The sequence below is a fragment of the Ranitomeya imitator genome, chromosome 10 (genome assembly GCF_032444005.1).
Source record: "Ranitomeya imitator isolate aRanImi1 chromosome 10, aRanImi1.pri, whole genome shotgun sequence".
Classification (NCBI taxonomy): Eukaryota; Metazoa; Chordata; class Amphibia; order Anura; family Dendrobatidae; genus Ranitomeya; species Ranitomeya imitator.
The window spans coordinates 66,782,180-66,806,651 of record NC_091291.1 but is presented as its reverse complement, the minus strand read 5'-3'; the positions used below and the strand labels follow the sequence as shown (position 1 = coordinate 66,806,651).

Below are 24,472 nucleotides of genomic sequence, written 5' to 3'. Positions count from 1 at the left end.
GGTAGCCGAGCTGGCCCGATTATTAAGGGCGAACTCAGCCAACGGCAAAAATGACACCCAATCATCCTGGTCAGCAGAAACAAAACATCTCAGATATGTTTCCAAGGTCTGATTGGTTCGTTCGGTCTGGCCATTAGTCTGAGGATGGAAAGCCGAGGAAAAAGATAGGTCAATGCCCATCCTACCACAAAAGGCTCGCCAGAACCTCGAGACAAACTGGGAACCTCTGTCAGAAACAATATTCTCAGGAATGCCATGCAAACGAACCACATGCTGGAAGAACAAAGGCACCAAATCAGAGGAGGAAGGCAATTTAACCAAGGGCACCAGATGGACCATTTTAGAAAAGCGATCACAGACCACCCAAATGACCGACATCTTTTGAGAAACGGGAAGGTCAGAAATGAAATCCATCGAAATATGTGTCCAAGGCCTCTTCGGGACCGGCAAGGGCAAAAGCAACCCACTGGCACGTGAACAGCAGGGCTTAGCCCTAGCACAAATCCCACAGGACTGCACAAAAGCACGCACATCCCGTGACAGAGATGGCCACCAGAAGGATCTAGCCACTAACTCTCTGGTACCAAAGATTCCTGGATGACCAGCCAGCACCGAACAATTAAGTTCAGAGATAACTTTACTAGTCCACCTATCAGGGACGAACAGTTTCTCGGCCGGACAACGATCAGGTTTATTAGCCTGAAATTTCTGCAACACTCTCCGCAAATCAGGAGAGATGGCAGACACAATGACTCCTTCCTTGAGGATACTCGCCGGCTCAGATAACCCCGGAGAGTCGGGCACAAAACTCCTAGACAGAGCATCCGCCTTCACATTTTTAGAGCCCGGAAGGTACGAAATCACAAAATCAAAACGAGCAAAAAATAACGACCAACGGGCCTGTCTAGGATTCAAGCGCTTGGCAGACTCGAGATAAGTAAGATTCTTATGATCAGTCAATACCACCACGCGATGCTTAGCTCCCTCAAGCCAATGACGCCACTCCTCGAATGCCCACTTCATGGCCAGCAACTCTCGGTTGGCCACATCATAATTACGCTCAGCAGCAGAAAATTTCCTGGAAAAGAAAGCACATGGTTTCAACACTGAGCAACCAGAACCTCTCTGTGACAAAACCGCCCCTGCTCCAATCTCAGAAGCATCAACCTCGACCTGGAACGGAAGAGAAACATCTGGTTGACACAGCACAGGGGCACAGCAAAAACGACGCTTCAACTCCTGAAAAGCTTCCACGGCAGCAGAAGACCAATTAACCAAATCAGCACCCTTCTTGGTCAAATCGGTCAATGGTCTGGCAATGCTAGAAAAATTACAGATGAAGCGACGATAAAAATTAGCAAAGCCCAGGAATTTCTGCAGACTTTTCAGAGATGTCGGCTGAGTCCAATCCTGGATGGCCTGGACCTTAACCGGATCCATCTCGATAGTAGAAGGGGAAAAGATGAACCCCAAAAATGAAACTTTCTGCACACCGAAGAGACACTTTGATCCCTTCACGAACAAGGAATTAGCACGCAGTACCTGGAAAACCATTCTGACTTGCTTCACATGAGACTCCCAATCATCAGAGAAGATCAAAATGTCATCCAAGTAAACAATCAGGAATTTATCCAGATACTCACGGAAAATGTCATGCATAAAAGACTGAAAAACAGATGGAGCATTGGCAAGTCCGAACGGCATCACCAGATACTCAAAATGACCCTCGGGCGTTTTAAATGCCGTTTTCCATTCATCTCCCTGCCTGATTCTCACCAGATTATACGCACCACGAAGATCAATCTTAGTAAACCAACTAGCCCCCTTAATCCGAGCAAACAAGTCAGATATCAATGGCAAGGGATACTGAAACTTAACAGTGATCTTATTAAGAAGGCGGTAATCAATACACGGTCTTAGCGAACCATCCTTTTTGGCTACAAAAAAGAACCCTGCTCCCAATGGTGATGACGATGGGCGAATATGTCCCTTCTCCAGGGATTCTTTCACATAACTGCGCATAGCGGTGTGTTCAGGCACGGACAAATTAAATAAACGACCCTTATGGAATTTACTACCAGGAATCAAATTGATAGCACAATCACAATTCCTATGCGGAGGTAGGGCATCAGACTTGGGCTCTTCAAATACATCCTGAAAGTCAGACAAGAACTCTGGGATGTCAGAAGGAATGGATGACGAAATAGACAAAAATGGAACATCACCATGTACTCCCTGACAACCCCAGCTGGTTACCGACATAGAGTTCCAATCTAATACTGGATTATGGGTTTGTAGCCATGGCAACCCCAACACGACCACATCATGCAGATTATGCAGTACCAGAAAGCGAATAACTTCCTGATGTGCAGGAGCCATGCACATGGTCAGCTGGGCCCAGTACTGAGGCTTATTCTTGGCCAAAGGTGTAGCATCAATTCCTCTCAACGGAATAGGACACCGCAAAGGCTCCAAGAAAAATCCACAACGTTTAGCATAATCCAAATCCATCAGATTCAGGGCAGCGCCTGAATCCACAAACGCCATGACAGAATACGATGACAAAGAGCATATCAAGGTAATGGACAGAAGGAATTTGGACTGTACAGTACCAATGACGGCAGAGCTATCGAACCGCCTAGTGCGCTTAGGACAATTAGAAATAGCATGAGTGGAATCACCACAGTAGAAACACAGCCTGTTCAGACGTCTGTGTTCTTGCCGTTCAACTTTAGTCATAGTCCTGTCGCACTGCATAGGCTCAGGTTTACTCTCAGACAATACCGCCAGATGGTGCACAGATTTACGCTCGCGCAAGCGACGACCGATCTGAATGGCCAAGGACATAGACTCATTCAAACCAGCAGGCATAGGAAATCCCACCATGACATCCTTAAGAGCTTCAGAGAGACCCTTTCTGAACCAAGCCGTCAGTGCAGATTCATTCCACAGAGTGAGTACTGACCACTTCCTAAATTTCTGACAATATACTTCTACATCATCCTGACCCTGGCATAAAGCCAGCAAATTTTTCTCAGCCTGATCCACTGAATTAGGCTCATCGTAAAGCAATCCAAGCGCCTGGAAAAACGCATCAACATTACTCAATGCAGGGTCTCCTGGCGCAAGAGAAAACGCCCAGTCCTGTGGGTCGCCGCGCAAAAAATAAATAATAATCAAAACCTGTTGAATAGGATTACCAGAAGAATGAGGTTTCAAGGCCAGAAATAGCTTACAATTATTTTTGAAGCTCAGGAACTTAGTTCTGTCACCAAAAAACAAATCAGGAATAGGAATTCTTGGTTCTAGCATAGATTTCTGATCAATTGTATCTTGAATCTTTTGTACATTTACAACGAGATTATCCATTGAGGAGCACAGAGCCTGAATATCCATGTCCACAGCTGTGTCCTGAAGCACTCTAATGTCTAGGGGAAAAAAAAAAAAAAACTGAAGACAGAGCTGAGGAAAAAAAAATGATGTCAGGACTTCTTTTTTCCCTCTATTGAGAATCATTGGTTTGGGGCACCTTGTACTGTTATGCTGTGCTATCAGGCAACACAGTGTGCAGTAATCAGCGCACATACAGTGATATGGCAATAACCCAAAAACAATAGAACAAGCTCTGAGACGTGGAATCTCTGCAGACTGCAATACCTGAACCTATCCTCACACAACTAAAAGCAGCAGTGGATTGCGCCTAACACTACCTATGCAACTCGGCACTGCCTGAGGAGCTGACTAGCCTGAAGATAGAAATACAAGCCTGACTTGCCTCAGAGAAATACCCCAAAGGAATAGGCAGCCCCCCACATATAATGACTGTTAGCAAGATGAAAAGACAAAACGTAGGAATGAAATAGATTCAGCAAAGTGAGGCCCGATATTCTAGACAGAGCGAGGATAGCAAAGAGAACTATGCAGTCTACAAAAAACCCTAAAGCAGAACCACGCAAAGGGGGGCAAAAAGACCCACCGTGCCGAACTAACGGCACGGCGGTGCACCCTTTGCGTCTCAGAGCTTCCAGCAAAAGAGAATAGCACAGCTGGACAGAAAAAACGGAAAACAAAAACAAAGTAACACTTATCTAGCAGAGCAGCAGGCCACAGGAAAGATGCAGTAGCTCAGATCCAACACTGGAACATTGACAAGGAGCAAGGAAGACAGACTCAGGTGGAGTTAAATAGCAAGGCAGCCAACGAGCTCACCAAAACACCTGAGGGAGGAAGCCCAGAGGCTGCAATACCACTTGTGACCACAGGAGTGAATTCAGCCACAGAATTCACAACAAGGCACTGTGAAGCCTGCACTGCTCTAAGACAGATCGGTGATCTGACAGAGTGCTGTGCAAACTGTCAGATCGCCGATCTGTGATGTCCCCCCCTGGGACAAAGTAAAAAAGTAAAAAAAAATTTCCAAATGTGTAAAAAAAATTGAAAAAAAATATTCCTAAATAATAAAAAAAAAACAACGCTTTATTATCATACCACCGAACAAAAAGTGGAATAACACGCGATCAAAAAGACAGATATAAATAACCATGGTACCGCTAAAAACGTCATCTTGTACCGCAAAAAACAAGCCGCAATACAGCATCATCAGCAAAAAAATAAAAAAGTTATAATCCTGAGAATAAAGCGATGCAAAAATAATTATTTTTTCAATAAAATAGTTTTTATCGTATAAAAGCGCCAAAACATAAAAAAATAATATAAATGAGGTATAGCTGTAATCGTACTGACCCGAAGAATAAAACTGCTTTATCCATTTTACCAAACGTGAAACGGTATAAACGCCTCCCCCAAAAGAAATTCATGAATAGCTGGTTTTTGGTCATTGTGCCTCACAAAAATCGGAATAAAAAGCGATCAAAAAACATCACGTGCCCGAATATGTTACCAATAAAACATCACCTCGTCCCGCAAAAAACAAGACCTCACATGACTCTGTGGACCAAAATATGGAAAAAATATAGCTCTCAAAATATGGTAACGCAAAAAATATTTTTTGCAATAAAAAGCATCTTTCAGTGTGACGGCTGCCAACCATAAAAATCCGCTAAAAAACCCGCTATAAAAGTAAATTAAACCCCCCTTCATCACCCCCTTAGTTAGGGAAAAATTAAAAAAATGTATTTATTTCCATTTTCCCATTAGGGCTAGGGTTAGGGTTAGGGCTAGGGTTAGTGCTAGGGTTAGGGCTAGGGTTAGGGCAAGGTTTAGGGCTAGGGTTAGGGCTAGGGTTAGAGTTAGGGTTGGGGCTACAGTTAGGGTTGGGGCTAAAGTTAGGGTTAGGGTTAGGGCTAAAGTTACGGTTAGGGTTTAGATTACACTTACAGTTGGGAATAGGGTTGTGATTAGGGTTAGGGGTGTGTCAGGGTTAGAGGTGTGGTTAGGGTTACTGTTGGGATTAGGGTTAGGGGTGTGTTTGGATTAGAGTTTCAGTTATAATTGGGGAGTTTCCACTGTTTAGGCACATCAGGGGCTCTCTGTTGTGAATTCTGTTGTCAAGCTCCCTCCTGTGGTCATGAATGGTACTTCGGCTGGTTCTGTCTATGGGCTTCCTCTGGTGGTTGTGAGTGGGGCTGCGGCTTCTGAGTTTCCTTCCACAGGTGACGAGGTTAATTCGTTAGCTGGCTGCTCTATTTAACTCCACTTAGATCTTTGCTCCATGCCACCTGTCAATGTTCCAGTATTGGTCTAGTTCGCTCCTGGATCGTTCTTGTGACCTGTCTTCCCAGCAGAAGCTAAGTTCCTGCTTGTTTTTCTCTTGTTTGCTATTTTTCTGTCCAGCTTGCTATTTTGATTTTTGTCTTGCTTGCTGGAAGCTCTGGGACGCAGAGGGAGCGCCTCGGCACCGTGAGTCGGTGCGGAGGGTCTTTTTGCACCCTCTGCGTGGTCTCTTTGTAGTTTTTGTGCTGACCGCAAAGTTACCTTTCCTATCCTCTGTCTGTTCAGTAAGTCGGGCCTCACTTTGCTAAATCTATTTCATCTCTGTGTTTGTAATTTTCATCTTAACTCACAGTCATTATATGTGGGGGGCTGCCTTTTCCTTTGGGGAATTTCTCTGAGGCAAGGTAGGCTTTATTTTTCTATCTTTAGGGTTAGCTAGTTCCTTAGGCTGTGACAAGTTGCATAGGGAGCGTTAGGAGCAATCCACGGCTATTTCTAGTGTGTGTGATAGGATTAGGGATTGCGGTCAGCAGAGTTCCCACGTCTCAGAGCTTGTCCTGTATTATTAGTAACTATCAGGTCTTTCCGTGTGCTCTTAACCACCAGGTCCATTATTGTCCTAACCACCAGGTCATAACAGTACAGGTGGCCAAAAGTATTAATGCATCTCAATAGAGGGATAAGAGAAGTTCTGAGACCATTTTTTTTTCTTTACAGTGTGTTTTGTCTCTCTTTTCCCCTTTACCTCTGGGTGGTTCAGGATACAGGTGTAGATATGGACATTCAAGGTCTGTCCTCTTGTATGAATAATCTCACTGCAAGGTTACAAAACATTCAAGATTTTGACCACATTCACATTCATTTGACCACATTCATGACCACAGGAGGGAGCTCTGCCACAGAATTCACAACAGTACCCCCCCCTTGAGGAGGGGTCACCGAACCCTCACCAGAGCCCCCAGGACGACCAGGATGAGCCATACGAAAGGCACAAACAAGATCGGGAGCATGGACATCAGAGGCAAAGACCCAGGAATTATCTTCCTGAGCATAACCCTTCCACTTAACCAGATACTGGAGTTTCCGTCTTGAAACACGAGAATCCAAAATCTTCTCCACAATATACTCCAACTCCCCCTCCACCAAAACCGGAGCAGGAGAATCAACAGATGGAACCATAGGTGCCACGTATCTCCGCAACAATGACCTATGGAATACGTTATGGATGGAAAAAGAATCTGGAAGGGTCAAACGAAAAGACACAGGATTAAGAACCTCAGAAATCCTATACGGACCAATGAAACGAGGTTTAAACTTAGGAGAGGAAACCTTCATAGGAATATGACGAGAAGACAACCAAACCAAATCCCCAACACGAAGTCGGGGACCCACACAGCGTCTGCGATTAGCGAAACGTTGAGCCTTCTCCTGGGACAAGGTCAAATTGTCCACTACATGAGTCCAAATCTGCTGCAACCTGTCCACCACAGTATCCACACCAGGACAGTCCGAAGACTCAACCTGCCCTGAAGAGAAACGAGGATGGAACCCAGAGTTGCAGAAAAACGGCGAAACCAAGGTAGCCGAGCTGGCCCGATTATTAAGGGCGAACTCAGCCAAAGGCAAAAAGGACACCCAGTCATCCTGATCAGCAGAAACAAAGCATCTCAGATATGTTTCCAAGGTCTGATTGGTTCGTTCGGTCTGGCCATTGGTCTGAGGATGGAAAGCCGAGGAAAAAGACAAGTCAATGCCCATCCTAGCACAAAAAGCTCGCCAAAACCTCGAAACAAACTGGGAACCTCTGTCAGAAACGATATTCTCTGGAATGCCATGTAAACGAACCACATGCTGGAAGAACAATGGCACCAAATCAGAGGAGGAAGGTAATTTAGACAAGGGTACCAAATGGACCATCTTAGAGAAGCGATCACAAACCACCCAAATGACTGACATTTTTTGAGAGACGGGAAGATCTGAAATAAAATCCATAGAGATATGTGTCCAAGGCCTCTTCGGGACCGGCAAGGGCAAAAGCAACCCACTGGCACGAGAACAGCAGGGCTTAGCCCGAGCACAAATCCCACAGGACTGCACAAAAGAACGCACATCCCACGACAGAGATGGCCACCAAAAGGATCTAGCCACTAACTCTCTGGTACCAAAGATTCCAGGATGACCAGCCAACACCGAACAATGAACCTCAGAGATAACTTTATTCGTCCACCTATCAGGGACAAACAGTTTCTCCGCTGGGCAACGATCAGGTTTATTAGCCTGAAATTTTTGCAGCACCCGCCGCAAATCAGGGGAGATGGCAGACACAATTACTCCCTCTTTGAGAATACCCGCCGGCTCAGATAAACCCGGAGAGTCGGGCACAAAACTCCTAGACAGGGCATCCGCTTTCACATTTTTAGAGCCCGGAAGGTACGAAACCACAAAGTCAAAACGGGCAAAAAACAGCGACCAACGAGCCTGTCCGGGATTCAATCGCTTGGCAGACTCGATATAAGTCAAGTTCTTGTGATCAGTCAAGACCACCACGCGATGCTTAGCTCCTTCAAGCCAATGACGCCACTCCTCGAATGCCCACTTCATAGCCAGCAACTCTCGATTGCCAACATCATAATTTCGCTCAGCAGGCGAAAACTTCCTGGAAAAGAAGGCGCATGGTTTCATCACCGAGCAATCAGAACTTCTCTGCGACAAAACAGCCCCCGCTCCAATCTCAGAAGCATCAACCTCGACCTGGAATGGAAGCGAAACATCTGGTTGACACAACACAGGGGCAGAAGAAAAACGACGCTTCAACTCTTGAAAAGCTTCCACAGCAGCAGAAGACCAATTGACCACATCAGCACCCTTCTTGGTCAAATCGGTCAATGGTTTAGCAATACTAGAAAAATTGCAGATGAAGCGACGATAAAAATTAGCAAAGCCCAGGAACTTTTGCAGACTTTTCAGAGATGTCGGCTGAGTCCAATCATGGATGGCTTGGACCTTAACAGGGTCCATCTCGATAGTAGAAGGGGAAAAAATGAACCCCAAAAGTGAAATCTTCTGAACACCAAAGAGACACTTTGATCCCTTCACAAACAAAGAATTAGCACGCAGGACCTGAAACACCGTTCTGACCTGCTTCACATGAGATTCCCAATCATCCGAGAAGACCAAAATATCATCCAAGTATACAATCAGGAATTTATCCAGGTACTCTCGGAAGATGTCATGCATAAAGGATTGAAACACTGATGGAGCATTGGCAAGTCCGAATGGCATTACTAGGTACTCAAAATCTCGGGCGTATTAAATGCAGTTTTCCATTCATCGCCTCGCTTAATACGCACAAGATTATACGCACCACGAAGATCTATCTTGGTGAACCAACTAGCCCCTTAATCCGAGCAAACAAATCGGATAACAGCGGCAAGAGGTACTGAAATTTAACCGTGATCTTATTTAGAAGGCGGTAATCTATACAAGGTCTCAGCGAACCATCCTTCTTGGCCACAAAAAAGAACCCCGCTCCTAATGGCGACGATGACGGGCGAATGTGCCCCTTCTCCAAGGACTCCTTCACGTAACTCCGCATAGCGGCGTGCTCAGGCACAGATAAATTAAACAGTCGACCTTTTGGGAATTTACTACCAGGAATCAAATCGATAGCACAATCACAATCCCTATGCGGAGGTAGGGTATCGGACTTGGGCTCATCAAATACATCCCAGTAATCAGACAAGAACTCTGGGACCTCAGAAGGGGTGGATGACGAAATAGACAGAAATTGGACATCACCATGTACCCCCTGACAACCCCAGCTGGACACAGACATGGATTTCCAATCTAATACTGGATTATGGACTTGTAGCCATGGCAACCCCAACACGACCACATCATGCAGATTATGCAACACAAGAAAGCGAGTAACCTCCTGATGTGCAGGAGCCATGCACATAGTCAGCTGGGTCCAGTACTGAGGCTTATTCTTGGCCAAAGGCGTAGCATCAATTCCTCTCAATGGAATAGGACACTGCAAGGGCTCCAAGAAAAACCCACATCGCCTAGCATACTCCAAGTCCATCAAATTCAGGGCAGCGCCTGAATCCACAAATGCCATGACAGAATAAGATGACAAAGAGCAGATCAAGGTAACGGACAAAAGAAATTTTGACTGTACCGTACCAATGGTGGCAGACCTAGCGAACCGCTTAGTGCGCTTAGGACAATCAGAGATAGCATGAGTGGAATCACCACAGTAGAAACACAGCCCATTCTGACGTCTGTGTTCTTGCCGTTCAACTCTGGTCAAAGTCCTATCGCACTGCATAGGCTCAGGTTTATGCTCAGATAATACCGCCAAATGGTGCACAGATTTACGCTCACGCAAGCGTCGACCGATCTGAATAGCCAAAGACATAGACTCATTCAGACCAGCAGGCATAGGAAATCCCACCATGACATCCTTAAGGGCTTCAGAGAGACCCTTTCTGAAAATAGCTGCGAGCGCACCTTCATTCCATTGAGTGAGTACGGACCACTTTCTAAATTTCTGACAATATACCTCCATCTCATCCTGACCCTGACACAGAGCCAGCAAATTTTTCTCTGCCTGATCCACTGAATTAGGTTCATCGTACAGCAATCCGAGCGCCAGGAAAAACGCATCAATATTACACAATGCAGGATCTCCTGGCGCAAGAGAAAACGCACAGTCCTGAGGGTCGCCACATAAAAAAGAAATAATGATCCTAACTTGTTGAACTGGGTCACCAGAGGAGCGAGGTTTCAAAGCCAGAAATAGTTTACAATTATTTTTGAAACTCAGAAATTTAGTTCTATCTCCAAAAAACAAATCAGGAATAGGAATTCTTGGTTCCAACATAGAATTCTGAACCACAAAGTCTTGAATATTTTGTACTCTTGCCGTGAGCTGATCCACACATGAAGACAGACCTTTAATGTCCATCGCTACACCTGTGTCCTGAACCACCCAAATGTCTAGGGGAAAAAAAAGGCAAAACACAGTGCAGAGAAAAAAAAATGGTCTCAGAACTTCTTTTTTCCCTCTATTGAGAATCATTAGTACTTTTGGCTTCCAGTACTGTTATGATTAGGTAATTCAGTACCACAATGGACATAGAAGTCAGAGCACATACAGTGACCTGACAATAACCCAAAAACATAGAACGAGCTCTGAGACGTGGGAACTCTGCTGACCGCAATCCCTAATCCTCTCCAACCACACTAAAGGCAGCCGTGGATTGCGCCTAACGCTCCCTATGCAACTCGGCACAGCCTGAGAAACTAGCTAGCCTGAAGATAGAAAATAAGCCTACCTTGCCTCAGAGAAATACCCCAAAGGAAAAGGCAGCCCCCCACATATAATGACTGTGAGTAAGATGAAAAGACAAACGTAGAGATGAAATAGATTTAGCAAAGTGAGGCCCGACTTTCTGAACAGAGCGAGGATAGGAAAGGTAACTTTGCGGTCAACACAAAACCCTACAAACAACCACGCAAAGGGGGCAAAAAGACCCTCCGTACCGACTAACGGCACGGAGGTACACCCTCTGCGTCCCAGAGCTTCCAGCAAGCAAGAAAAAACCAAATAAGCAAGCTGGACAGAAAAAACAGCAAACAAAAATAACAAAAGCGGAACTTAGCTATGCAGAGCAGCAGGCCACAGGAACGATCCAGGAGGAAGCAAGTCCAATACTAGAACATTGACTGGAAGCCAGGATCAAAGCACTAGGTGGAGTTAAATAGAGCAGCACCTAACGACTTCACCACATCACCTGAGGAAGGAAACTCAGAAGCCACAGTACCACTTTCCTCCACCAACGGAAGCTCATAGAGAGAATCAGCCGAAGTACCACTTGTGACCACAGGAGGGAGCTCTGCCACAGAATTCACAACAGGAGCGCCTCCGCACCGTGAGTCGGTGCGTAGGGTCTTTTTGCACCCTCTGTGTGGTCTTTTTGTAGTTTTTGTGCTGACCGCAAAGTTACCTTTCCTATCCTCTGTCTGTTCAGTAAGTCGGGCCTCACTTTGCTAAATCTATTTCATATCTGTGTTTGTAATTTTCATCTTAACTCACAGTCATTATATGTGGGGGGCTGCCTTTTCCTTTGGGGAATTTCTCTGAGGTAAGGTAGGCTTTATTTTTCTATCTTTAGGGCTAGCTAGTTCCTTAGGCTGTGACGAGTTGCATAGGGAGCGTTAGGAGCAATCCACGGCTATTTCTAGTGTGTGTGATAGGATTAGGGATTACGGTCAGCAGAGTTCCCACGTCTCAGAGCTTGTCCTGTATTATTAGTAACTATCAGGTCTTTCCGTGTGCTCTTAACCACCAGGTCCATTATTGTCCTAACCACCAGGTCATAACAGCTCTCCAAACGCGACATGGCGTCCGATCTCAATTCCAGCCAATTCTGCGTTGAAAAAGTAAAACAGTGCTCCTTCCACATATGGGGTATCAGCGTACTCAGGACAAATAGGACAACAACTTTTGGGGTCCAATTTCTCCTGTTACCCTTGGGAAAATACAAAACTGGGAGCTAAAAAATAATTTTTGTGGAAAAAAAAACGGATTTTTTATTTTCACGGCTCTGCGTTGTAAACTGTAGTGAAACACTTGGGGGTTCAAAGTTCTCACAACACATCTAGATGAGTTCCCTGGGGGGTCTAGTTTCCAATATGGGGTCACTTGTGGGGGGTTTCTACTGTTTAGGTATATTAGGGGCTCTGCAAATGCAATGTGATGCCTGCAGACCATTCCATCTAAGTCTGCATTCCAAATGGCACTCCTTCACTTCCGAGCCCTCCCATGCGTCCAAACAGTGGTTCCCCCCAACATATGGGGTATCAGCGTACTCAGGACAAATTGGACAACAACTTTTGGGGTCGAATTTCTCCTCTTACCCTCGGGAAAATACAAAACTGGGGGCTAAAAAATAATTTTCTGTGGAAAGTTTTTTTTTTTTTCACGGCTCTGCGTTACAAACTGTAGTGAAACACTTGGGGGTTCAAAGCTCTCACAACACATCTAGATGAGTTTCTTAGGGGGTCTAGTTTCCAAAATGGTGTCACTTGTGGGGGGTTTCTACTGTTTAGGTACATTAGTGGCTCTGCAAACGAAATGTGACACCTGCAGACCATTCCATCTAAGTCTGCATTTCAAATGGAGCTCCTTCCCTTATGAGCCCTCCCATGCGCCCAAACAGTGGTTCCCCCCCACATATGGGGTATCAGCGCACTCAAAACAAATTGGACAACAAATTTTGGGGTCCAATTTCTCCTGTTACCCTCGGGAAAATACAAAACTGGGGGCTAAAATATAATTTTTTGGGGAAAAAATTTTAGTTTTATTTTTACAGCTCTGCATTATAAACTTCTGTGAAGCCCTTGGTGGGTCAAAGCACTCACCACACATCTAGATAAGTTCCTTAGGCAGTCTACTTTCCAAAATGTTGTCACTTGTGGGGGGTTTCTACTGTTTAGGTACATTAGGGGCTCTGCAAACGCAACATGGCATCCCATCTCAATTCCTGTCAATTTTGCATTGAAAAGTCAAACGGCGCTCCTTCCCTTCCGAGCTCTCCCATGCGCCCAAACAGTGGTTTACCCCAACATATGGGGTATCAGCGTACTCAGGACAAATTGTACAACAACATTTGGGGTCCAATTTCTTCTCTTACCCTTGGGAAAATAAAAAATTGGGGGCGAAAATAATTTTTGTGAAAAAATGATTTTTTATTTTTATGGTTCTGCATTATAAACTTCTGTGAAGCACTTGGTGGGTCAAAGTGCTCACCACACCTCTAGATAAGTTCCTTAGGGGGTCTACTTTCCAAAATGGTGTCACTTATGGGGAGTTTCAATTTTTAGGCACATCAGTGGCTCTCCAAACGCAACATGGCGTCCCATTTCAATTCCTGTCAATTTTGCATTGAAAAGTCAAACGGCGCTCCTTCCTTTCCGAGCTCTCCCATGCGCCCAAAGAGTGGTTTACCCCCACATATGGGGTATCAGCGTACTCAGGACAAATTGTATAACAACGTTTGTGGTCCAATTTCTCCTGTTACCCTTGGTAAAATAAAACAAATTGGAGCTGAAGGAAATTCCTGTGAAGCACCAGAAGGGTTAATAAACATCTTGAATATGGTTTTGAGTACCTTGAGGGGTGCAGTTTTTAGAATGGTGTCACACTTGGGTATTTTCTATCATATAGACCCCTCAAAATGACTTCAAATGAGATGTGGTCCCTTAAAAAATGGTGTTGTAAAAATGAGAAATTGCTGGACAACTTTTAGCCCTTATAACTCCCTGTAAGTGGGTTGAGAGCTGGCTCAGGGATAGGAAACAAAGGGTGGTTATTAATGGAGCACACTCGTACTGGGTAGCGGTTAGCAGTGGGGTACCACAGGGGTCAGTATTGGGCCCTCTTCTTTTTAACATATTTATTACTGACCTTTTAGGGGCATTCAGAGTAGAATTTCAATATTTGCAGATGACACTAAACTCTGCAGGGTAATTAATACAGAGGAGGACAATTTTGTATTACAGGATGATTTATGTAAACTAGAAGCTTGGGCTGATAAATGGCAAATGAGCTTTAATGGGGATAAATGTAAGGTCATGCACTTGGGTAGAAGTATTAAGATGTATAATTATGTGCTTAATTCTAAAACTCTGGGCAAAACCGTCAATGAAAAAGACCTGGGTGTATGGGTGGATGACAAACTCATATTCAGTGGCCAGTGTCAGGCAGCTGCTACAAAGGCAAATAAAATAATGGGATGCATTAAAAGAGGCATAGATGCTCATGAGGAGAACATAATTTTACCTCTATACAAGTCACTAGTTCGACCACACTTAGAATACTGTGCACAGTTCTGGTCTCCGGTGTATAAGAAAGACATAGCTGAACTAGAGCGGGTGCAGAGAAGAGCGACCAAGGTTATTAGAGGACTGGGGGGTCTGCAATACCAAGATAGGTTATTACATTTGGGGCTATTTAGTTTGGAAAAACGAAGACTAAGGGGTGATCTTATTTTAATGTATAAATATATGAGGGGACAGTACAAAGACCTTTCTGATGATCTTTTTAATTATAGACCTGAAACAGGGACAAGGGGGCATCCTCTGCGTTTGGAGGAAAAAAGGTTTAAGCATAATAACAGCCGCGGATTCTTTACTGCAAGAGCAGTGAGACTATGGAACTCTCTGCCGTGTGATGTTGCAATGAGTGATTCATTACTTAAATTTAAGAGGGGACTGGATACCTTTCTGGAAAAGTATAATGTTACAGGGTATATACACTAGATTCCTTGATAGGGCGTTGATCCAGGGAACTAGTCTGATTGCCGTATGTGGAGTCGGGAAGGAATTTTTTTCCCCAATGTGGAGCTTACTCTTTGCCACATGGGTTTTTTTTGCCTTCCTCTGGATCAACATGTTAGGGCATGTTAGGTTAGGCTATGGGTTGAACTAGATGGACTTATAGTCTTCCTTCAACCTTAATAACTATGTAACTATGTAACTAACCAAAAAAAAATTTGGTTCCAAAATTGTGCTGATGTAAAGTAGACATGTGAGAAATGTTACTTATTAAGTATTTTGTGTGACATATCTCTGTAATTTAATTGCATAAAAATTCAAATTTGGAAAATTGCAAAATTTTCATAATTTTCGCCAAATTTCCGTTTTTTTCACAAATAAACGCAGGTACTATCAAAGAATTTTTACCACTATCATGAAGTACAATATGTCACGAGAAAACAATGTCAGAATCACGGGGATCCGTTGAAGCGTTCCAGAGTTATAACCTCATAAAAGGACAGTGGTCAGAATTGTAAAAATTTGCCCAGTCATTAACGTGCAAACCACCCTTGCACCCTTGGGGGTAAAGGGGTTAACAGTTCGGGAGGAGAGAGAGAGATACATATATATAAATAGAGAAAGGGAGATCTTCCAGCTCCAAAGCTTGGGTCCCCTTTGATTTCAATGGGGTTCGAGATCTAGTTCAAGTTCGGGTACAGTTCTGTAGAGAACCAAAACCTGAACTTCTATGGGACCACTCATCTCTAGTTGTAATTCATTGTGATATGTTATGCATAATGTATAGTGTAGGATGTGATGATATAATGTATAGTGTACAACATAGGTAGTATAGAAATAGATAGTTGATTGTAGTTTAGGTAGTGACATTATGGTAAGATAGACTTTATGTTTGAGGCTAGCTCATAGCAGGTGGGTTTAATGATAGGGCAAGTGACTGCTTCTTGTAGTTAGTTAGTTCAAGTTTGGAGTGTAAAGTGAGCAGTGCTGCTTAGTGGGTGAAGAGAAAGTGACTGATGAGACAAAGTGGCCTAGCGGAAAAGGGTCCTTGGAGAGGACGCTAAGTCACGAACCTTAGAGCTTGTAATTCTTAAGGAAATGGTCTTGAGCAGAACTGAGTACAACAGACTAGTGGGGTGCCAAGTGCAAGGATTCCAGCAGCAGAAGAAAAAGGATGCTAACCAGAGCAAGTAAGGAGACTTCCTGATCAAGGTTGTTGCTTTAAAGTTGGGTTGTGGCGAGGTAGGGTAAATGTTTTTAAAAATATAAAAAAATAAAAAAAATATACAAGTTCTAATTACCCCCCCTTTTTCCCATTTCAAATAAAACAATAAAAAAATTGAAAATACACATATTTGGTATTGCAAACTTCTGAAATACCCGCTCTATTAAAATATGAAAAGAATTAATCCGATTGTTGAATGGCGTAGCGAGAAAAAATCAAAACGTCAGATTTATGCTTTTCTAAAATGCAATAACAGGCAATAAAAAATAGTATGTACTCAAAAATTGTTTCAAATAAAAACGTCAGCTCGGTGCGCAAAAAATAAGCCCTCACACAGCCCCAGGTCCCAAAAAATGGAGACTCTATAGGTCTCAGAAATTGGCGCCATTTTTTTTCTTACAAACTTTTTTTTTCACCACTTAAATAAAAATAACCTAGACATTGTTTGGTGTCTGCAAATTCGTAATGACCTGGAGAATCTTACTGGCTGGTCAGTTTTAGCAGTTAGTGAAAATGGTAAAAAAAACAACAATAAAAATTAAAGTTGCAGTTTTTTTTGCAATTTCTCCACACTTTGAATTCCTTTCCCATTTTTCAGTACACGATATGGTAAAACCAAAGATGACATTCAAAAGTACAACTGGTTCTGCAAAAAAAAAGCCCTCACAAGGCCATATTGACAGAAAAATTAATAAAAGTTAAGGCTCTGGGAAGAAGAGGAGCAAAAACAGAAATACAGATGGGGAAAACCCCGAGGTGGTGAAGGGGTTATGTGATTGCACATCCTGGCAAAATGTCATAAATTTAAAAAGGAGAGACTAACCCTTTAAGTATACTTTAAAGTTCATTTATTCCTTGAAGAAAGCTTAATTTTGACGCTACATCCAAAAGCATGTCTATGAATCATAAATGTATGAAAAGTTATAAAACTGCTAGTCATTAAAATCTCAACAGTTTTTAACAGATAATATAAAACTGGCAATATACAAGACTCAATCCCAAGATTATAACATAGAAGAGATGGATGAAAATGAAAATGAGGAGATCCTGAAAAGAATGATGACTCTAACATCCAGAAGGATGCCATATATAACACTGAAAGACCAGTACAGTGTAATCAAGAGACTGGGCAGTGGCACGTATGGGTGCGTTATACTAGCTGAGCATAAATTACAAGGTAAGAAAATAAACTAGCTAACTATAAATGGCACTACATCAATATGTATACATTTAATACTGTTGAATTGTGTTTTTTTCATGCGGTTATGTGGTTAGAATATTTTTCTTAGTGAAATAGAATCGTGAAGTAATAATGCACTATTTCTCTTTCCTTTCATGTAGAAATATGTGATTATTTAGTGTGTAAACCATACCAGATGACGAGACATAGGCAAGTCTTAAAAGCTTGCTATTTATTATTTTTCATGTTAGTAACTCGCCCTTTACAGCTCCATGACCTACAATTGCATCATGGAGCAAGTATGGGTGCATGGAGTGAGCTCTGGATATCAGCCGACTCCATAAAGCACATGGCAAGTACCAGCTTTTTTATATAGAAAACATCTACCTCCAAGGGCTCATTCAGACATAAGTTTTTCAAAAATTAGTTCTATCCATGCTTTTCATGGACAGAGCATTAGAATTATATTCTATAGTCTAGGGGACTGATCACATGTATAGGTATTTTTGCGGACCCAGCGGTCTGCATCAAAACATGCAGACATCCAATTTAGATACCAGTCACGGATCAATCTGGCCAATAGAAGTCTAGAAGTCTATGATAAACTCTGACAATGCTCAGATACCTTCCATGTGCCAGCCATTGTTCCCTGACTGTTTGATAGGAGAACTTTGAGACAACTCCACAAATATAAACCCCATTTGACATCGCCACAGAGCAAGTGGGAAGAGCCGGGCAAAGAGCCAGAATTGGTGCATCTAATAGATGTGGGCAGCTGCGGGCTACTATTTTTAGACTGAGGGGGCAATATTCATGGCCCCTAACCAGCCTAAGAATACCAGCCCTCAAACATGGGGGGACCCCGCGCCATTTTTTAGCTGAGGGTTGCAGTAGTATTACCTGGCTGGTTATCAAAAATACAGGGGAACCCCTGTCGGTTATATTTTTGAATTATTTATTTAGAGCGCAGATGCCGGCTAATGAATACTCCCATCAGCCTACACTACTAACCTCCGATAACAGCTACGGGCTCACGCTGTCATTTGACAGCTGGGGATTCACAGCTCTTTCGCCAGCGGTAATGATTTTACCACCAATCAGATTCAGCGTTTGCCGCGTTGTCATGCACATGACAGTATGGCAAACACTGGATGTTCGGTGTTATGTTTGCTAATGACAGGTGTTATGAAGGCAATCCAGAAACACAGTGTGCTTAGCGATCAGAGCGCACACAGTGATCTGACAAATACCCAAAAATACAAGAACGAGCTCTGAGACGTGGAAACTCTGTAGACTGCACACCTGATCCTATCCTAAACACAACTAAAAGCGGCTGTGGATTGCGCCTAACAACTACCTAGGCAACTCGGCACAGCCTAAGAAACTAGCTAGCCTGAAGATAGAAAAATAGGCCTGACTTGCCCCAGAGAAATTCCCCAAAGGAAAAGGCAGCCCCCCACATATAATGACTGTGAGTAAGATGAAAAGACAAAACGTAGGGATGAAATAGATTCAGCAAAGTGGGGCCCGATATTCTAGGACAGAGCGAGGACAGTAAAGCGAACTTTGCAGTCTACAAAAAACCCTAAAGCAAAACCACGCAAAGGGGGCAAAAAAAACCCACCGTGCCGAACTAACGGCACGGCGGTACACCCTTAGCGTCTCAGAGCTTCCAGCAAAACAAAAGACAAGCTGGACAGAAAAAAAGCAACAAAAAAAAGCAAAAAGCACTTAGCTATACAGAGCAGCAGGTCACAGGAACAATCAGGAGAAGCTCAGATCCAACACTGAAACATTGACAAGGAGCAAGGATAGCAGCATCAGGCGGAGTTAAGTAATGAAGCAGTTAACGAGCTCACCAGAACACCTGAGGGAGGAAGCTCAGAAGCTGCAGTACCACTTGTGACCACAGGAGTGAATTCAGCCACAGAATTCACAACAGTACCCCCCCCTTGAGGAGGGGTCACCGAACCCTCACCAGAGCCCCCAGGCCGACCAGGATGAGCCGCATGAAAGGCACGAACAAGATCGGAAGCATGAACATCAGAGGCAAAAACCCAGGAATTATCTTCCTGAGCATAACCCTTCCATTTAACCAGATACTGGAGTTTCCGTCTAGAAACACGAGAATCCAAAATCTTCTCCACAATATACTCCAATTCCCCCTCCACCAAAACCGGGGCAGGAGGCTCAACAGATGGAACCATAGGTGCCACGTATCTCCGCAACAACGACCTATGGAATACATTATGTATGGAAAAGGAGTCTGGGAGGGTCAAACGAAAAGACACAGGATTGAGAACCTCAGAAATCCTATACGGACCAATAAAACGAGGTTTAAATTTAGGAGAGGAAACCTTCATAGGAATATGACGAGAAGATAACCAAACCAGATCCCCAACACGAAGCCGGGGACCCACCCGGCGTCTGCGATTAGCGAAAAGTTGAGCTTTCTCCTGGGACAAGATCAAATTGTCCACTACCTGAGTCCAGATCTGCTGCAACCTATCCACCACAGAATCCACACCAGGACAGTCCGAAGACTCAACCTGTCCTGAAGAGAAACGAGGATGGAACCCAGAATTGCAAAAAAATGGAGAAACCAAGGTAGCCGAGCTGGCCCGATTATTAAGGGCGAACTCAGCCAACGGCAAAAAGGACACCCAATCATCCTGGTCTGCAGAAACAAAACATCTCAGATATGTTTCCAAGGTCTGATTGGTTCGTTCGGTCTGGCCATTAGTCTGAGGATGGAAAGCCGAGGAAAAGGATAGGTCAATGCCCATCCTACCACAAAAGGCTCGCCAAAACCTTGAAACAAACTGGGAACCTCTGTCAGAAACAATATTCTCAGGAATGCCATGCAACCGAACCACATGCTGAAAGAACAAAGGTACCAAATCAGAGGAGGAAGGCAATTTAGCCAAGGGCACCAGATGGACCATTTTAGAAAAGCGATCACAGACCACCCAAATGACTGACATCTTTTGAGAAACGGGAAGGTCAGAAATGAAATCCATCGAAATATGTGTCCAAGGCCTCTTTGGGACCGGCAAGGGCAAAAGCAACCCACTGGCACGTGAACAGCAGGGCTTAGCCCTAGCACAAATCCCACAGGACTGCACAAAAGTACGTACATCCCGTGACAGAGATGGCCACCAGAAGGATCTAGCCACTAACTCTCTGGTACCAAAGATTCCAGGATGACCAGCCAACACTGAACAATGAAGTTCAGAGATAAGTTTATTAGTCCACCTATCAGGGACGAACAGTTTCTCTGCTGGACAACGATCAGGTTTATTCGCCTGAAATTTTTGCAGCACCCGCCGCAAATCAGGGGAGATGGCAGACACAATGACTCCTTCCTTGAGGATACCCGCTGGCTCAGATAAACCCGGAGAGTCGGGCACAAAACTCCTAGACAGAGCATCCGCCTTCACATTTTTAGAGCCCGGAAGGTACGAAATCACAAAGTCGAAGCGGGCAAAAAATAACGACCAACGGGCCTGTCTAGGATTCAAGCGCTTGGCAGACTCGAGATAAGTCAAGTTCTTATGATCAGTCAATACCACCACGCGATGCTTAGCTCCTTCAAGCCAATGACGCCACTCCTCGAATGCCCACTTCATGGCCAGCAACTCTCGATTGCCCACATCATAATTACGCTCAGCGGGCGAAAACTTCCTGGAAAAGAAAGCACATGGTTTCATCACTGAGCAATCAGAACCTCTCTGTGACAAAACCGCCCCTGCTCCAATCTCAGAAGCATCAACCTCGACCTGGAACGGAAGAGAAACATCTGGCTGACACAACACAGGGGCAGAACAAAAACGACGCTTCAACTCCTGAAAAGCTTCCACAGCAGCAGAAGACCAATTAACCAAATCAGCACCCTTCTTGGTCAAATCGGTCAATGGTTTGGCAATGCTAGAAAAATTACAGATGAAGCGACGATAAAAATTAGCAAAGCCCAGGAACTTTTGCAGACTTTTCAGAGATGTCGGCTGAATCCAATCCTGGATGGCTTGGACCTTAACTGGATCCATCTCGATAGTAGAAGGGGTAAAGATGAACCCCAAAAATGAAACTTTCTGCACACCGAAGAGACACTTTGATCCCTTCACAAACAAAGAGTTAGCACGCAGGACCTGAAAAACCATTCTGACCTGCTTCACATGAGACTCCCAATCATCTGAGAAGATCAAAATGTCATCCAAGTAAACAATCAGGAATTTATCCAGATACTCACGGAAGATGTCATGCATAAAAGACTGAAACACAGATGGAGCATTGGCAAGTCCGAACGGCATCACTAGATACTCAAAATGACCCTCGGGCGTATTGAATGCAGTTTTCCATTCATCTCCTTGCCTGATTCTCACCAGATTATACGCACCACGAAGATCTATCTTAGTGAACCAACTAGCCCCCTTAATCCGAGCAAACAAGTCAGATAACAATGGCAAGGGATACTGAAATTTAACAGTGATCTTATTAAGAAGGCGGTAATCAATACACGGTCTCAGCGAACCATCCTTCTTGGCTACAAAGAAGAACCCTGCTCCCAGTGGTGATGACAATGGGCGAATATGTCCCTTCTCCAGGGATTCCTTCACATAACTGCGCATAGCGGCGTGTTCGGGCACGGATAAATTAAATAATCGACCTTTAGGGAATTTACTACCAGGAATCAAATTGATAGCACAATCACAATCCCTATGCGGAGGTAGAGCATCGGACTTGGGCTCTTCAAATACATCCTGATAATCAGACAAGAACTCTGGGACCTCAGAAGGGGTGGATGACGAAAGCGACAAAAATGGAACATCACCATGTACCCCCTGACAACCCCAGCTGGATACCGACATGGAATTCCAATCCAATACTGGATTATGGGTTTGTAGCCATGGCAACCCCAACACGACCACATCATGCAGATTATGCAACACCAGAAAGCGAATAACTTCCTGATGTGCAGGAGCCATGCACATGGTCAGCTGGGCCCAGTATTGAGGTTTATTCTTGGCCAAAGGTGTAGCATCAATTCCTCTCAATGGAATAGGACACCGCAAAGGCTCCAAGAAAAACCCACAACGTTTAGCATAATCCAAATCCATCAGATTCAGGGCAGCGCCCGAATCCACAAACGCCATGACAGAAAACGACGACAAAGAGCATATCAAGGTAATGGACAGAAGGAATTTGGACTGTACAGTACCAATGACGGCAGACCTAGCGGACCGCTTAGTGCGCTTAGGACAATCAGAAATAGCATGAGTGGAATCACCACAGTAGAAACACAGACCATTCAGACGTCTGTATTCCTGCCGTTCAACTCTAGTCATAGTCCTATCGCACTGCATAGGCTCAGGTTTAACCTCAGGCAGTACCGCCAAATGGTGCACAGATTTACGCTCGCGCAAGCGTCGACCGATCTGAATGGCCAAAGACTCATTCAAACCAGCAGGCATAGGAAATCCCACCATGACATCCTTAAGAGCCTCAGAGAGACCCTTTCTGAACAAAGCTGCCAGCGCAGATTCATTCCACTGAGTGAGTACTGACCATTTCCTAAATTTCTGACAATATACTTCTATATCATCCTGACCCTGGCACAAAGCCAGCAAATTTTTCTCAGCCTGATCCACTGAATTAGGCTCATCGTACAGCAATCCAAGCGCCAGGAAAAACGCATCGACACTACTCAATGCAGGGTCTCCTGGCGCAAGAGAAAATGCCCAGTCTTGAGGGTCGCCGCGCAAAAAAGAAATAATAATCAAAACCTGTTGAATAGGATTACCAGAAGAATGAGGTTTCAAGGCCAGAAATAGCTTACAATTATTTTTGAAACTTAGAAACTTAGTTCTATCTCCAAAAAACAAATCAGGAATAGGAATTCTTGGTTCTAACATAGATTTCTGATCAATAGTATCTTGAATTTTTTGTACATTTATAACGAGATTATCCATTGAAGAGCACAGACCCTGAATATCCATGTCCACACCTGTGTCCAGAATCACCCAAATGTCTAGGGGAAAAAAAAAAAGTGAACACAGAGCAGAAAAAAAAAAAATGATGTCAGAACTTTTTCTTTCCCTCTATTGAGAATCATTAGTTAGGCTCCTTGTACTGTTATGTTTGCTAATGACAGGTGTTATGAAGGCAATCCAGAAACACAGTGTGCTTAGCGATCAGAGCACACACAGTGATCTGACAAATACCCAAAAATACAAGAACGAGCTCTGAGACGTGGAAACTCTGTAGACTGCACACCTGATCCTATCCTAAACACAACTAAAAGCGGCTGTGGATTGCGCCTAACAACTACCTAGGCAACTCGGCACAGCCTAAGAAACTAGCTAGCCTGAAGATAGAAAAATAGGCCTGACTTGCCCCAGAGAAATTCCCCAAAGGAAAAGGCAGCCCCCCACATATAATGACTGTGAGTAAGATGAAAAGACAAAACGTAGGGATGAAATAGATTCAGCAAAGTGGGGCCCGATATTCTAGGACAGAGCGAGGACAGTAAAGCGAACTTTGCAGTCTACAAAAAACCCTAAAGCAAAACCACGCAAAGGGGGCAAAAAAAAACCACCGTGCCGAACTAACGGCACGGCGGTACACCCTTAGCGTCTCAGAGCTTCCAGCAAAACAAAAGACAAGCTGGACAGAAAAAAAGCAACAAAAAAAGCAAAAAGCACTTAGCTATACAGAGCAGCAGGTCACAGGAACAATCAGGAGAAGCTCAGATCCAACACTGAAACATTGACAAGGAGCAAGGATAGCAGCATCAGGCGGAGTTAAGTAATGAAGCAGTTAACGAGCTCACCAGAACACCTGAGGGAGGAAGCTCAGAAGCTGCAGTACCACTTGTGACCACAGGAGTGAATTCAGCCACAGAATTCACAACAGTTCGGGTCCCCATTCAAGTGAATGAGGTCCGGGTTCGAGTACTGTTCTGATACCCAAACCAAACTTTTTTTTAACAGTTCGGCCGAACATCCAGGGGTTCACCCATCACTACTGCCTAGGCTAGATGCAGATTATACTGT

General features: G+C 44.1%; 1 protein-coding gene across 1 annotated transcript in view; it reads left to right on the top strand.

Annotated features, from left to right (window-relative positions):
* The first annotated feature begins 17,260 nt into the window (after positions 1–17,260).
* The window catches only part of LOC138650888 (serine/threonine-protein kinase SBK1-like), a 79,062-nt gene continuing 71,850 nt past the window's right edge, over positions 17,261–24,472 (top strand). The window contains exon 1 of the mRNA XM_069740745.1: positions 17,261–17,417. Coding sequence (XP_069596846.1) covers positions 17,261–17,417 — 157 coding nt within the window. The remainder of the gene's footprint in view (positions 17,418–24,472) is intronic.